Raw genomic sequence first — 17,534 nt, forward strand, 5'->3', positions numbered from 1 at the left:
AAATCTAAATAAGGATAGTACAAGGGCTATCTAGCAGGGGCCCTATGTTCATGGTTAAATTAACTTTTTAATCGAAGCCTGCATATATTCAGAAAAGTATAATTGTAACTTTATGATGAATTGCCACAAAGTAGATCCACACCATGTAACCAGGACCTAGATTAAAAGGATCGTATTTTTCTGCAGCTTCCAAGCCCCCTGTGTCACCCCTACTAGTTAGTATCTAGGCTCTCCACAGTATGCTGACTTTTAGCACCATGGTTAGTTCTGCCTTGTTTCATATATTATATACATGTAATCATTGAACATGTACTATTTGTATCTGGTCTTCATTGAACAGCAATCCTATTCATGTTACATATAGCAAGAATTAGTTTGTTGTTTCCTATCCTACTGTATGGATATAGCATTAAGTATGAATTGATTCTTCTAATTTAAAAAAAGTAGACAAACAGTATAGGTCAGTCACAGAGGCTATGTTGGTTCAACCATACCTATAAATGTGGGTGGTGGCTGATCTATATTGTATGATTATTGTTCATTTCTTTAGTATAAATCTCTTCCTGTTCTGAAGTTCAGTCGATTCATAAAATATAAGATTGTTTCTATGCATATAAAAAGTGTTTTTCCATGGAATCTGAAGATTTTTTTTAAATAAAATCTCTTCTTTCTTTTCTTTAAAAATGAAGTGTGCTTTTATAAAAGACCTTTTTCTCCAGCTGGACTCTGACATCAACCCCATCATTTTTTTAGTCATACTGTTTGTTTCTTTTTATCATACTGTTTCTTTTTCTGTCTCTTATACTTGGTACTCAGGTTACTCAAAAATGTATGTGTGGGGACCAACTTTTATTAAGATAAATTATGGTTTGTTTCTTTGTTATTTGTAATAATTTATCTTGTCAACTTGGTTAAATTGAGAAGTATCTACGAGATAAGAACATCTCTAGATATGTGTTTGAGAGCATTTCCAGAAAGAATTAACTACACGGAGGAAACCTGCCTGAATGTGAGAGGCACTGACCTGTAAACTGGAGTCAGGATGGAATAAAAGGGTAAAAAAGCAAAACCCACTACTGCAGGTTTCTTTTCCTCTTTCTGTCTCTGCTTTGTGGCCACTGTGAAGTGAACTCTGCATTGCCATGACCTCCCCACTATGGGAGACTAAAATCTTTGGAGTGCTTTGCCAATAGAAACCCTTTATCCCTTAAATTGTTTATATCAATTGTTTATGTTTATGTCAGCAGGTCTGGGAATGTGTCTTAGTGGTAAAGTGCTTGCCTAGCATGCATGAACCCCTGGGATTGATCCCTCAGTACCACATAAACAGAAAAGGCTGGAAGTGGTGTTACGGCTCAAGTGGTAGAAACATTAGCCTTGAGCAAAAGAAGCTCAGGGACAGTGCCCAGGCCCTGAGTTCAAGCCTCAGGACTGGCAAAGGAAAAAAAATGTCTCAGCAGCAAAAATCAGATATTCTATCTTAATCATTGCTGAATCTTTTGTATATTGCTCTACAGTTTGGTAGTAGGGTATTGACTATAAATATACACAGAGATTGACCTGGATTTTCAACAACTATTCAAAATAACACTTAGTATTTGGGAAGAGGGAGTTTTGAATACTGGTTCATGGATTACTGGTATAAATCAGTGTCTCAGTTCTTTATTGGGCCTTTACTCTTGCACACTTGAGTTAATGCTAAATATTGCAAAGGCCTTGGTTGTCTTTTTATATATGGTGGTAGAGAATAAGGATGTGTATTTAAGGACAAGTAGAAATTTAGAGCTCATGTTAAGCAGTTTTAATTGCCAAGCAAGTGATTCGTAAACTGATTCTTCCTCTTTATCTCAAAAAGAAGTACTAGGTATAAAGTGATAACTTTAATATTAATGAAGTCTTGCCAGTTGTCAAAGTTAACTAGGAGAATTGATATATTTAAAGGCTATCTACTAAAGCATGGCTGTCACGTCTAGGGTCAAGTTACAGATCTTCCCAAGAACATGAATTTTTCACTTAATAGAAAGTTATATAAGTTCAGTATATGGTAATGAAACCAGTCCAAACAGTGCAGTGCATAAAGGTGGGAATCACAATGTGATTCTTACTTTCACCACTCCATTTGCAGAGCCACCAAGTCAGTCTCTGGTTGTGGTTATTTTCATGGGGAGCATTGTTACTGTAGAATCTGTTCATGTTTCTACTTTTTTTTCAGTAACTTACTAATAAAAAAAAATAGCTCACACAAAACCCTACTCCTTTCCCATGTGATTTTGGTTAGCTATGCTAATTTGAAATAACATTTGAATTTTGTTGGCACCTTAAATGCACTATTTCATTTTTTGCTCATATTGGGATTTAAGCTTAGGGTTTTGAATTACTTTGCTGATAGGGTCTCCCAGCCTGCCTAGTCGCCTCTTATTTTTCACAGCCTAATGTAGCTGAAAGGACAGACATGTGTTACCATACCCCATTTTTTCCACTGAGGTGGAGTCTTGCAGGCTTTTTTGCACGGGTTTGCATAGTGCCATGACTATCCAGATCTTAGCTTCCCACATAGGTAGGTTGACAGGTGTACCTCACCATTCCCAGCTATAAATTGAGAAGGGATCTTGTTGTGAACATCTTTGCCTAGGCTGCCTTTAAATCTTGATTTTTCCTATCTCAACTTACCATAAAGCTACGGGAGCCTCCCATACAGGGAAGAGCTCTCTCTATAGTACTGTAATTGGGTAAAGAATATAACCATGGGTCCTGAACCAGGAGTGATCAGGAAAGAAGACAATGACCCTGAAGCAAACAGGACAAAAAATGAGCAGATGACCAAGAGAGCCACACCATTCCAAGGATCAGAATAGTTTATTATATCATAAATGTTGAGTATCTTTCAACATATGCTAAAGTAAAATACAGAACATGTTTCTCTTAGTATTCTCATACGCTCTACATCTCTATGTCCTTTTTTATGTTAATTTTTGGATTAATTTATTTATTGCCAAAGGGATGTACAGAGAGATTACAGTTTTATATGCAAGGCAGTGAGTATATTTCTTATCAAACTTGTTCCCTCCTCCATTTTCTCCCACCTCCCCTCCTCCCTGGCTCCCTCCCCCCACCCAAGTTGTACAGTTGGTTTACAGCATATTGTCCTGTAAGTACTGGTGTTGCCTTGGTTCACCTTTTATCCTTTGTCTCTCCACTTTGATGTTGCCTTCCCTTCCCTAGTTCTGATAAATGTACATACAATACCCAGGGTACCAACATCAGTTATAGTAACATCAGGGGTAAAACTATGGGGAAGAAAGACAAAAGAAAAGTCATAATTTCACATGGTATGTTGAAAATAACATTTATTCCTGTGATCTAACTATAACATTACATCTATTGATCAACTTTTCCCAGCCCTCCACACATACTGCTTTCCTAGATTTTGGTAATCATTATTCCACTCTCAACTAATATAAGAGATAAGTTCCCCCCCCCCACCACATTTACATGTCTAGCCCTGCTAGTCAGTTCCCTACAGGATGGATGGGTATTACTAACAGGGTGGAAAACTTCTGTTTTGAGCTGACCGCAGAACATCCTTCAGAATTTTCTCCAGCTAGTCCTTCTTTTCTTCATTCATCCCTAACATCCCAAGTTCAACCACACTAGAGTCTGTCTTCCAAAGGGTCATTTTCCTGGCCCAATCACCAGTTTTCTTTATGATCTTGATCAAACCAGGCATTGTGGTTCATACCTTTAATCCCAGTCCTTGACAGGTTGTGGCAGGAGGATTCTGAGCTCAATGCCCAAGCCTGGCTATATACTGAAACTGATCCCACATGTTCCCTACCCCCCAGAAAAAAAAAAAAGAAAGGTCCAGTCAAGATCCAATCAAATGTGCATCTTAGAATTCTCGGAAAGCCCTTTCTTCCAGGGATTTGCTTTTTCCTTTAGACCCATTAACATTGTGTTGTTGACATCCTTGTAATGCTCACATGGGTGTCCTAAGAAGAAATTAAAGTGTCTTTCCCTCTTTATAGGCTAGCAGCCCTTAATATTTTTCTGAACCCAGTTATTTGAGAGGACTAGATCCTTGTGCCCAGTGACTTTGAAATATATTTCCAAGCATTACAAAATTATTCCTTTTGAAAATCAACAAGATTTTGAGCTATTTAAAAGCAGGAACTGTATCTTATTGTACTTTGTATACCATGGTAGGCTCCCAATATTTTTGAATAGATGAATGTGTCAACTGAAGTTTCCTTGTTATCTAGAAGATTTTTTTAAACTTACTAGCCTTCCAGGAAAAAATAAAAACATTACATAGAATATCCTCATATGCGTCAGAAACAAAAACATGGGTTGGAATTTGGATAATGAATATCTGGGAATAGGATTTCAAGAAAATTTAAATGGCTCATGGAAGACAACCTCCTCAAGCAGTCTTATATAAGGACAGTTTGGAGATGAACATGTTTGCAACACTATCTCACCACTTCCCATTTCCCAGATCCTGAGATGCTGACAAAGCCCAGCCTATAAATTGCAGATTTAACACAGAACAAATGCTTGTTCCTGGATAAAGCAGCTGAAGAGAATTGATTTTCTCTCTGCTTCTAGAGGGAAAAAAGGCAATATATTTTTACCTGCTAAAGTATAATTATGTACATTCTCCAAGCCTCTACAAAAGTTGTTTCTTGAGGCTGCTATACAAAGTATGGTTAAGAAATGTGCAAAGGCACATCACGCCTTCCAGTAACAACAGTGAGTGCATGGCCATGTAAAACTTGTGATTAGATACAGGTAGTTAGCATATATGCAAATATATAGCATACATAACCAATCATGCTATGGGAGCATAATTCTTGTACCCTGTACTACAGTGTGCTGATTGGAGCTTGGTAGACCTTGTGAAGTTCAAGGGTTCTTACCTTGGAGTAGTTAGCATTGTATAGGGGTCACTGAGAAACAGACCCCATCTATGTGTTTGAGGAAAATCTCAGCAATCTACAATAGATGTATATGGGCTTCTAGGAGCAAAAATGTTTGAGTGTTTAGCCAGTGGCCTTTGGGCCAAACCTATGTTGGAGTCTTTCATCCAAAACAAATTTTACGCACACAGTTCACCTACCACCTGAGTATCTGAAGAGCACACATGGTAATTGTTACTTTGCCATTAAATGAATCCACTTTATTCAGAGGATAAGCAAGCTCTTTCTATCAGAGAATATGTTTATATTGCTGATAATGAAGTTTGGGGTGTGATACTATTTCCATTTGGTCAACTACCCCATTATCCCCCTTTTCATCTTTTACTATGACATGTTTCATATATTTTTAAAAGAAAGACATAATAAATTTGTAAGTTATAAAGGATAATAATAAAATGAACACCTGTGAACCTGCCCCCTAGCCTAAGAAATTACCCATTACCCATATCTTTGAAGCCCCCATGTGGACCTCTCTCATCTTACTATTTTTTTTCTCCATCTTTTATTTCATGTTTATCCCTTGGTTTTTGCAAAATCCTTTTCACACTTTGATGTATCCCAAGCAGATACATTTGTGTAGTGTTACTTGATTTTTAACTTTATATAAATCTTATATCATAATTTTGTTTTATGAGTAATTCTGCAGTCCCTTCATAACTACCTGAAATTGTTCTGTCAGTTTAGCCATCCTGTCAAATCAACTGTTCTTCAGTATCAATTAGAATTTCAACGAGACACTACTTCCCCTTCCAGAACAGGTGAAGTTCTTCACTAAGGTTTTTGTGTTTTTTTTTTCTGTTGTTGCTATTGTCAAAACTTGCTGTGGTTTAAAAATAAAAAAAAAATGTTAGATTGAATTGATGCTTCCTGGAACATTAAAAAGATAAAAGGTCAAATTACTGTAAGTTAAAAATTCCAACCGCCTTTTGGTTTTACTGGTATTAAAAATTTGGCGAGCACATATAAACACACATACTTCAAAGGGGCCTCCTTCCCGGCACCAGCAGTGCCACTTCTTCCCATTACATGGCACAAGCCATCCAGAGCACTGAGGACACAGCATTGCTGTCCGGCTCACACAATCATGAAACCAACCAGCAGAGAGAAGGGAAATTAGCTTTTAGGCTAGGAGTGGAGAAAACGCCTTATATACCTGTCTGATATTACTGATCTATCAGAAAAATGGAATTAAAACTTTGTTCTACAAGGAGTCCATCTGATATGCTTCTAAAATAGGAAACTTTTCTTTAGTGTCTCAGTAATACTTGGGATTTGTTACATCTTTACTACCATTTTAATAGGTTGCATTTTAAAGGCAGGCATTCTAATTTTTATTTAGATAGAAATATGCAAATTAAGTAACTGAACTTCCAAGTGAATAATGCAGAAATGATAGCTAAGCTTTTCAGTCACTGAGAATAGAATCAGTCTATTGAGATAGTGCTCTGAAATTGATACCATGAGAAATAGTTTTTGCCAGTATCTCTTCATAACAGAACATGTATTCATTTAAATATCACTGAGGAACTCTTTAAAAACTGGAAATAAACTTCCATCTGTAATTGTTTTCTTCATCATGAGAAATATAGTTCTAAACTGTTATCTAACCACATTTATTTCTTTGGCTACAAAGTTTTCCATCTGAAATATGAAACAGAGATTTACGAATAGAATTCTAGTGATTATGTAATTCTTGTAGTAGTTTTACAACTCTCTGGAAAACATTCTGGCAAATTTTATAGTCAGTTTTCATCAGCTTGTGTGTGTGTGTGTGTGTGTGTGTGTGTGTGTGTTGGGGTTCGAACGTAGGCCAGGGCACACTGTTTGTGATTTTTTTTGCTTAAGGATTAGTGTGTTATCACTTGAGCCACAATTCTACTTCACCTTTTTGGAGGTTAATTGGAAGAGTCACAAATTTTCCTTTCCTATCTGACTTTGAACCACAGTCCTCAGATCTCAGCCTCCCTAATAGCTAGGATTATAGGCATGAACCACCAATGCCCAGTATAACAAAACCTATTTTACTGAATGATTTTCATCCTCTATAGAACTTCCATGTAAAGCTTCCTATTTCCAGAAGTTTCTAACACAGTTAAATGATAAAACAGGAAGAGAATGCTAATGTCACCAAAGGCTTGTATTTGGCCCACGTCCCTCCCTTTTCAATCAGAATCCTTATTAAGTCTTGACAAATCCAAGTAAGCTTCAGAAAATGAGAATGATTATTTTCTTGGCCTAGCATAACTAGGATTCTATAGAGCTCAATTCCCAGGGCTACCAAGACAGATTGGTTGTGAAAGTTCCTCAGGGAAGTATGCCAACTTGGTTACTTCATGGCTACAACAAAACACGCATTATATGAATCTTAAGGGCTTTATGTCCACACAGATAATAAAGCATTTTTGTATGTTATCTTTTTCAAAAGATGCACCCCCTACTGGGTTAAAAAGAACGTAACAGTCTCTGGCAAAATTTTTCATAGATAGGAGGAGGCTGTTCCTTGTACAATCCCTTATTCTTCCCATTTTAAACATTAGTTTCTCTTTGTTCAATAAGTAGTGACTTCAACCCTGTGCACAATGTCCTAGCGTATGCCATTTGACCAAAGGAAAAGGAGCAGCAGCTGACTTGGCCACCGCCCAGCTCAAGACAGTTCTGATTTCAGATTTCTGTTTGCCTTGCAAGAAGTCTGGGATGTGAAGCCAAGCAGAGAGCTCTTAAATGGGTGCAGGAACCAGTGCAGATGGGGGTTGTTAGCAACAATTGGAGGACAATATTTAAATGCAAAATGAAAGCCAAACAAAACAAAAATCCAGAGGTGGCTGAGGGCTTCTGATTAAAAAGGAATATTTATTTGAATAGAAAAAACTTGTTTGCAACCTGATAAGCAAACTTTACTTTCTTTAACTTCATCTAAACAGGGTGATATTGAATAAAAGGTATACCATCATACAAAGGATGGCCTGCAGCTCCAATATTAACCAGTGAAAGTGGTGACAATGCCATAAGGGTTTAGGGCGGGTCCATATAACAATACTATCAAGATGGAAGTGCAGCCCTTCTCAGCATTATTTTTGAGTGAATTTGTATTAAAATGTTAAAGCATTAAATACATCTTTTAGAGGCTTCCTTAATAATAAATATTAAATATACCTTCTTAGAGGCAAGCCTCTAAGATTATATATAAATATTCTGAATGTCCCTGAATACCATTGACTTTTTGTTCTTGAGCCTTGCGGGGGCTGGGAATATGGCCTAGTGGCAAAAGTACTTGCCTCATATACATGAAGCCCTGGATTCAATTCCCCAGCACCACATATACAGAAAATGGCCAGAAGTGGCACTGTGGCTCAAGTGGCAGAGTGCTAGCCTTGAGCATAAAGAAGACAAGGACAGTGCTTAGGACCTGAGTCCAAGGCCCAGGACTGGCCAAAATAAATAAATAAATAAACATTTTTTAAAAATTAAAAAAAAATTCATGTTCTTGCGCTTGCATGCATGTACTTTGTCTCACCCAATCCATTTCTGTCACCTTTTTTCACATCACATTTATATGACATATGTATTGAGAAGTAAGTTACTTGGTGGAGAAGAATCTGTCAAGTTCTTGTGCCCATTTTGCACACATTAAATCTATTCAGGAATTTATTGTGGTGTGCTCTTAATGTTTTCCAAAGGAAAGTTTTCAGTGTCTATATGTCTTTGGATTCTAGTAACCTTATAATTCCTGGACTTGGGTCTCCAAAAATAAATAAAATGCCTTTTTGAGTAAGTAAGTAGTCACTGCGGCTATAAAAAGGGAAGTAGTTATTGATGAATGACTGGGAACTTCTCTAAATGCAAAGAAACCTGACCACACTGACTGTTAGAACACTTTCCCAGGCACAGACCTGTCCCTTCAGGCCACTCATTTCTCCTTATGTTGCTAGAAGTTACCATTTTCTGTGTTCAGTAACTACTCACCAGAAAATCAAGCACTATTAAGTAGCATCTTCTATATTTGCTATATCATTAACATAAAAATTTAATACTGTATGGAACAATTTGTGGTATATGGAACAATTATTCTTCCTAACCAAGAAACACACATTAAACTTATATGTAACAGTGATAGGAAGAAATGTTGCTCTTTCACTGAAGGATTAATTTTTCTCTAACTATACTTAAGCAAACTTTATACTACTTTTCCTTTGTTTTAATTGTAAATCTGAAACAACTGATAACTGACTCACTTTGAGAGGTTTTGTGAAATAAACTTTACCTTTGAACCAAACAAATTTTACTATTCATTTTAAAACGTTGTTTTGGCACTTTTTATTTCAAATGGAAAATCCATTTGGGGAAGTTGTCAGATACAGTTTTATTTTGTTTGTTGGATTGCTCTTGAACACAGGAGACTTTGGCCTAAATATGTGCTCAGCATGAGTAAGCTATGAACTTATACACACACTTTATAAGATTTGGCTATGTTTTAGGTTGACATGAGACAAGAAACATTTTGAAAGCATTAGATGAAATTCATATCATGAAGAACAATTAAAAGCATATGGTAACATCTTACTACATCAAATTTCAGTAGTTTATAGACTATCCTAATTGAAACAGAGAAGAAATGAATTCTTCACAGATGACATAGGCTAATCAGGCTAATCAGAATTTCTCTAGACATTTTATAAAGGTACATGAAAACAGGGCAGAGTTTAGAACTTTCAGAAGTGATTTGTTGTGAAAATTAGGTTGATCCCATACATGTCCCGTAGACAACCAGTTTTCTCTAACTTGGTAGCAACTGTGGTTTCCACTTTCCCAAGAGATCTCATGTATTGATAAACATTTTCTTATGTAGTCCTCTCTCATTTGCTTTTCACAGAAATAATAATGGTGTCTCTCTTGGTTATTTTCCACATTATCTTTTTAAAAAGCTGATCTATCTTGTAAATTTGTGGTGTTTTCAAACTCTATGTCATGTAATGAATTCTAAAGTCAATTTAGTGAATCACAAGCAGAATATTCTGAATGAAGCAAGTGGACTATGAAGAACTCTGGTGAATAGATCAATACAGTGCAAGTAAAGGGTCTCCTATTTTTTGAAAGAATTACAAACTTCTTTACAAAATATTTACAAAATGTTACAAATTTTGAAATTATTTACAAAAATACATGTATCAAGTGATATTGTGTAGAATTTCTGTGGTTTTTGCTTCATTTATGTTTGAGATTATGTTTTTTTACTATGGTTTTTGCTCCAAAAAAGTTTGGAAAACACTTGCTATAGATGATTCTGTATTACTTGTATAGCGATTCCTCATTTGTTTTGTTCAGTCTGTAATATGTTTACCTGCCAATAAGAAATTCAATCTTATTGCTAATTAAAGCTTCTTCAATTTATATTATTTAGATATGACATATATTACATATATGCGTATATATGACAATATCCATAGAATAATAACTTCATATAGTTTCTAGGTCAAAGGCCATATGTGATTTTAATAAAAACAGTTGTTATTCTTGATTTCAAATTTGTTAATTTTGCTGTTTGCTAGAATCTATTTCTAACACACAACTTAGTATTTTCAGTATTTTATAGTCATATGATGTGAAAGTGGTAAATTTTCCCCCTTTCTTGTTTCAGGTTTCACACTGTAAAAGTGCCCTTTTATGCTCTAAAGTTCTATGGTTCCTGAATTTTTAAACTTTGCTTAAACTTGCCTCCAAACATGATGCTTCGAATGTTTTGTAGTACAAGAAGGGGTTGGTGTTTTATAGCAATATCGAATAAACTTCCTCCATTTGTTTTGTTTTTCTAATTATTATCTTTAAGAAGTTGGACAAAAGTTTTGATTCAACATGTCAATGTATGCATCTTTTATCTGGAGTAATGCCAAATGTTATATTTTAAAAAGAGATTGTGAAATGATGTATCAACTAAATAAGGTTTATTTAAGAAAAAACACATAAAACAAGTGTATGTCTTAATAAGTTAAAATGTTATGACAAGAATTCCTCAGCAGCCCATCCCTTTGTCTTCCCTAAAAGCAATTAATTTGTGTACCATTTGCTAATTGAGTGTTCATCATAACATTACAAACATAACTACTTGAAATCACATAATTCAGTGTTCTTTCAAATGGTTTTATATCTGAATTTTGGTGGTTCAAAAGTGGTACCTTGTCATCCTAATTATGTTTCTTTAGCATGAATAATATAGAAGATCTTTTCATATGTTTTAGAGTTAGTCATATTCTCTTTGGTGATTGTGTTTTTTCCTTGATTTTTGTCTTTTCAACTTGATTTGTAGCAAATATATGTATGTGAAAGTTAGCACTTTGTGATATGAATTGCAAATATTTTTCCAAATTTATCATATATATATCAGTATAAATATATCAATCCTGGCATTTTATGACCTCTGGGTAGTATTAAAGTTTTAAAACATTTCCTTAAGATATACTAAAATATTTTTAAGAATTGTGTTTGGTGTTTTTGTTTCATATATTTTCCTTTGGTGTGTTTAAGGAACTTGATTTTCATAATATGGAACATTAGCTTGAATTGATTTTTTTTTGTTTGTTAAAAGTCTTCAGTTTTTTTATATATATTTTTATTATCTAACTGAATTACAGAGAGGTTACACTTTGATACATTAGGCATTGGATACATTTCTTGTACTGTTTGTTACCTCATCCCTCATTCCCCCCTTCCCCCTCCCCCTTTCCCTCCCCCCCATGAGTTGTTCAGTTGTTCAGTTCATTTTCACCGGTTTGTAAGTATTGCTTTTGTAGTTGTTTGTCTTTTATACCCTGTGTCTCTCGATTTTGGTATTCCCTTCCAATTTCCTAGTTCTAATTCCAGTACACCCGGTTTCCAATATACTCAGATAAGATACAGAGATAGTACTATGTAGGTACACCACAGGAAGGTGATACAGGAATATCATCAATAATAGAGGCTACAGTTACATATGGCATGTTGAAAGTAGTTACAACTATGATATAACAATCATTTCCATAACATGGAGTTCATTTCACTTAGCATTATCTTATGCATTCATAAGGGTATAGCTATTGGGCTCCTGTGATCCTCTGCAGTGACATGCTTAAACCTGTACTAATTATTCCCTATAAGGGAGACCATATAGTCCATGTTTCTTTGGGTCTGGCTCACTTCACTTAGTATAACTTTTTCCAAGTCCTTCCATTTCCTTACAAATGGGGCGATGTCATTCTTTCTGATAGAGGCATAAAATTCCATTGTGTACCACATTTTCCTGATCCACTCATCTACTGAGGGGCATCTGGGTTGGTTCCAGATTCTAGCTATGACAAATTGTGCTGCGATGAACATTGTTGTGCTGGTGGCTTTAGTGTGATTATGTTTGTGGTCTTTTGGATAGATACCCAAAAGTGGGGCTGTTGGGTCATAGGGGAGTTCAATGTTTAGCCTTCTGAGGAATCTCCATACTGCTTGCCAGAGTGGCTGAACCAGTTTGCATTCCCACCAACAGTGAAGTAGAGTTCCCTTTTGGCCACATCCCCTCCAACAGTTGTTATTGTTAGTCTTCTTGATATATGACATTCTTACTGGGGTGAGATGGAATCTCAGTGTTGTTTTGATTTGCATTTCTTTTATGGTCAGTGATGTAGAGCACTTTTTCATATGTCTCTTGGCCATTCTTATTTCCTCATCAGAGAATTATCTTTTTAAGTCTCTAGCCCACTTGATGAGGGGGCTATTGGTTCTTTGTGGTTTTGTTTTGGATGAAGGTAATTTTTTTTAGTTCTGCATATATTTTAGATATTTTGAATGGCCGGTAAAGATCTTCTCCCAGTCTGTGGGTTTTCTGTTTATCTTGCGAGCTATGTCCTTTGCCCTGCAGAAGCTCTGTAGTTTGATGTAGTCCCATTTGTCCAACCTTTCTTTGATTTGTAGCCTTTCTGGGTCTTTGTTAAGGAAGTTCCGTCCTGTGCCAAGGAGCCCAAGTGTTTCTCCTACTTCTTCCTTTAGTGTTTTCAGGGTGTATGTTTTGATTTTGAGGTCTTTGGTCCATTTGGAATTGATTTTGGTGCAGGGTGATATATAAGGATCTAGTTTTAGTTCGTTGCATGTGTTGAACCAGTTTTGCCAGCACCATTTGTTAAAGAGGCTATCTTTCTTCCGGACTATTATTTTAGCTCCTTTATCAAAGATTAAGTAGGTGTAGTTCTGTGGGTTTTTAATTGATTTTTGACTCTGTCAGTTGTATTTCTTAGTAACAAAAGAATGGAAGAACACAGGCTTGCAGAACAAAGAATTCAGCTAGAATCCTAGTTTATGCACTTACTAAAATGTCTTCAACTATGGTCTGTCCCTTCTCTGAGCCTCATTTCCCCATACAGGCTTTGCTGAATTCATGAAAGACAATGCCTGCCTCATAATAGACTCTCAAGGTTAAGTTCCTTTTTCTCCTACTTTTCTGACATTCTCTGCCAAGAAATAACTTAGGAAATTTAACTTTACTATGCATGCACTAAAATAATGGGAAAGTTTCTCTTCAAAGATATTCTATAATTTAAATCAGAGAATATTAGTTCAACTTTCTCAAGCTTTCGTGAGCAAAAACTTGTCAGTGTATACTGATTTGAATTATGGGTATTAAAAAATAATGTGGCAGGTACAATACAACTTCTTTTTTTTGGTGTGGGAATGATAAATATTTGTGAAAATAGAATGAATTTTTAGATATAGCGTTAGCTTCTTTAAGTGCTTTCAAATTCTATGTATAGAAAATTAATTGAAAACTCTATAATGTAAAAATTATTTAATGGATTTAGACAGTGAATCCTTATTTATCCTATTTTATAACTCTATATTTTGTAACTATCTAGCTATATATCTACCTAGCTATTTAATTATCTGAAAAGAAGGCTACATTTTAAGGGGGAGAATAATAAACTTAAAAGCCATGAAATTTTCTTTCCTTTTTTCTTATAGTTGTTCCTATCCTCTACTTTTATGATTATGTGGGCTTTATTTCCAGGTCTGTTTAATTTCCAGGTTTGTTTATTTGTTTATCACATTTCTTTTGCTCATTCCTGAATAGTTGTGTTAATATTTGGAGCAAAATTACTAGTTACAATTATAGTAATGTCTGAACTTTCTATTAAAAAAAAGTTAATGTCACTTCTCTATGGGTACTTCAGTGAGAGGGGAGCCTTTGCTCTATTAGGCAATTTAGAATATCCCAGAATACCAACCTTTCTCAGGACTTTAGTATTTTTGAAGTTCAAAGCAGATGTGTGTGAAAGGAGAAACATCTGGTGGAGAGAATTTGCTTCATTGCCTGATGCTGTTTCCCTGAGTTCTTTGGCCAAGCATCTGCGAGCAGGTTGGCAGGTTTGATAATTAATTAATGATGAGGGAATGAGCCATGTATTTGAGTAACTCAAGTTTGCCCCTCAGTGCTTTGCTTCTTTCTTTCCCATATGTCTGGCAAATCTTTCAGAATCTAGGGACCTCTGGTCCCACAGTTGTGTCTCAACTCAGACACTTGTCTTTAAGCATATTTAGTTCAGAGACATAAACAGGATAGCCTGGGACTGACAGAGCTTAATGTTGAGAAGTGTAGCCTTCTACCAAGGCATCTGAAATTTTTGTTGGAAAATTCCATCAAGCTTTAAGGAAGAAGTTTGGTAGCTACATACGTGATATTGACAGTCTTATATGTTTCTGTATGCATAAAGTATTCTTTTTGTAACATGTACTTTATATGTAATTGGATATTTTCAGATTAAAAGAATGGTACAAGGGACTCTCGTAATAGGTTTTCTTAGATTTCCCTGCTGTTTTATTTCTCCTTATTTACACAGACACAGACACACACATACACACACACACGCATGCGCACACACACAGAATATATGTTTTCCTTGAACTATTTCAGAACAAGATAGAGAAATCAGGCTCTTTTACTCATGACACTTCAGTGTATTTCTTAAGAACAAGTCTGTGCCATGTGAAATTATTTCTTTTGTTTATCTTCCCTATGGTTTAGCCCCTATTGTCACTGTATTTGGTTTGGATATTGTATATAGATTTGGCTGAATTAGGGAATGGAAGAGGACCATCAGAATGGTGAGTGTGGGTAAAAGGTGAGCCGATGCAACAGCAATACTTACAAGACAATATGTTGTAAACTAACTGTGCAACCCATGGTGGGGGGTATTAGGGAGGAGGAAAGGTAGGAGAAAGATGAGGGAAGAGGTAACAAGTTGGACAAGAAATATACTCACTACTTTATGTATGTAACTGTAACCCCTCTGTACATCACCTTGACAATAAACATTTTAAAAATAAAAAAGAACAAAGCCATTTTTCTAAATGATCACAGTTTAAATGTCAAAATCATCTTATTTAATGTTAATATAATACCATAACCATTTTCAAATGCCAGCACTTCTTGCAGTAATGTCCACTGTAATCTGCATCATTCCAGTCCAGGATGTATTTCAGGATGTCTCCTTTAAACAGGAACAGATTCTCAATTCTCTTCTTTTTTTTCCTCTTCCTCCTCCTTCCCTCCTACTCTTTCTCCTCCTCCTCTTTCTCCTCCTCCTCTTCCCCTTCTTCCTCCTCTTCCTCCTCCTCCTTCTGCTTACCTTCCTGCTCATCATCTTCCTTTTTCCTTCTCCTCGTCTTCGTCCTCCTCCTCCCTTCTTCCTTCTCCTCATCCTCTCCCCCTCTTTTTTCTTCTCCTTGAAAAATTTGAGGAGTATGGTTATATCAATCTGTTTTTTGGTGTTTATTCAATTTTGGTTATGCATTTTTAGTAAGAACACTGTGCAAGTGCTGTTGTATCTTAAGATATCTTATCAAAAGGCACATGTGGCTTAAATGGTGAAATTTGTTTTGATCAGTCATGTTGAAGTGGATCAGGATTTTTTTCATAGTGAACTTACACTTTCTGACTTCATATTTAATAGGAAAATTTAAAAGGTACTTTGAAAGAAGCCTATCTCCCCTACAAGTGTTCACATACCAACTTGAGCAACTTTAATTTTTTTTGGATATTTATTCTGCATTTATTCATTAGGAAGAGTTTGTCTTCTCCATCACTGGTTTCTTCATTTCAGTCACTATTGGCTATTTGGTTTTTATTTTGTTCAGTGAGTATAATTCATTACTCTCATTTATCTTATATAAACAGATTTGGCCGGTGGGAGCTTGTCACGCTAACCATAGTTCTTGGACTTAAGTTCTTCTCATTCTTTGAACATTTTCTAACTCCCTGGCACAGTAGTCCAAAATCACTTTATGTTTTCTATGTCCCACTCCGGAATCAACATTTCTCTAAGGAATCCTCATTCCTTTTATGGAGAAAGATACTTAGCAACTAACAACTGATATGTATGTGTGTGTATGTGTTTGTGTGTGTGTGTGTGTGTGTGTTAATGCATACATGAACTATGCTGTGGAATATGACATTTGCTAAATCATTGTGTATAGTATATATGAGTGCTTGTGTATTTAATGTTAAAAGTTTCAAATAGAAGAACATTTATTTTACATGTAATCATCATAAGTTTTGACAAGAAAGATATACATTTTTCATTTCACAGTAAGTGGCAATACATAGTTTTGAGTACTAAATCATCCTGACATTTACGAAGGAGCAAATGGAAAGTAAGGCACTGAGTGTGCTAAGTATAAGCTATCTTTAACTGTTCTATTAAAAAGCAGAAACTTATTTTCCATCTGTGATTTGAATGTGCCTATTTGTGTTCTCTTCCACGCAGTGGAATTTCTATGGAGCCACACAACAGAGAGCATGTGTGTTGGATATATGTCAGCCCAGGATGGGAAAGCCAAGGTAAGTGGGAAAAACTGGGTCATAACCTGAAAAACTGCTCTCCATTGCGTAAGCTTCTAACAACCTTAGTTGTTGTGGATGAAATTTTTTCATATCCTCCTAGGGCAGTAGGTTTATAATGTTTATGCTAACTGATTAAGTACAGTTAACAGTTGCAAAGAAAAGCAGCAGATCTTCCCTGCCCTGCCCCCTTCGGTGATAGCACAAGAAAAATTTAGAAAGCAAACAAACTTTTCCATTCATTTTACTCTTTTTTTATTGTAAAGGTGATGTACAGACAGGTAGTTACATTTACATAATTAAGATAATGAGTAAATTTCTTTTTTTCCCCCCAGTCTTGGGGCTTGGACTCAGGGCCTGAACACTAACCCTGGCTTCTTTTTGCTTAAGGTCTAGCACTCTACCTCTTGAGCCACAGCACCATGTCCAGCTTTTTTTGTTTATGTGGTGCTGAACAATCGAAACCAGGGCTTGGTACATGCTAGGCAAGCACTCTACCACTAAGCCACATTCCCAGCCTCTAAATTTCTTTTTGAACAGTGTCACCCCTGCCCTCATTTTCTCCTGCTTCCTCCATCATTTTGCTCTTTTTTATTTTTCTCATCACCAGTACTTGGAAGAGAGGAAATGAGATTGGGAAGAACAAAGGAAAAAGATTGGTGAATGATTTCTAGCTAGAGCTGGAATAGAGAAAAGAAATGGAGGCAATT

General features: G+C 35.8%; 1 protein-coding gene across 5 annotated transcripts in view; it reads left to right on the forward strand.

Annotated features, from left to right (window-relative positions):
* The window catches only part of Tasp1 (taspase 1), a 208,123-nt gene that overhangs the window by 165,471 nt on the left and 25,118 nt on the right, over window positions 1-17,534 (forward strand). For all 5 annotated transcript variants that reach the window (XM_048348782.1, XM_048348785.1, XM_048348784.1 and 2 more), the window contains one exon: window positions 16,751-16,824. In XM_048348782.1, coding sequence (XP_048204739.1) covers window positions 16,751-16,824 — 74 coding nt within the window. The remainder of the gene's footprint in view (window positions 1-16,750; window positions 16,825-17,534) is intronic.

The sequence above is a fragment of the Perognathus longimembris genome, chromosome 6, assembly GCF_023159225.1.
Source record: "Perognathus longimembris pacificus isolate PPM17 chromosome 6, ASM2315922v1, whole genome shotgun sequence".
In the NCBI taxonomy this organism is placed as follows: domain Eukaryota; kingdom Metazoa; phylum Chordata; class Mammalia; order Rodentia; family Heteromyidae; genus Perognathus; species Perognathus longimembris.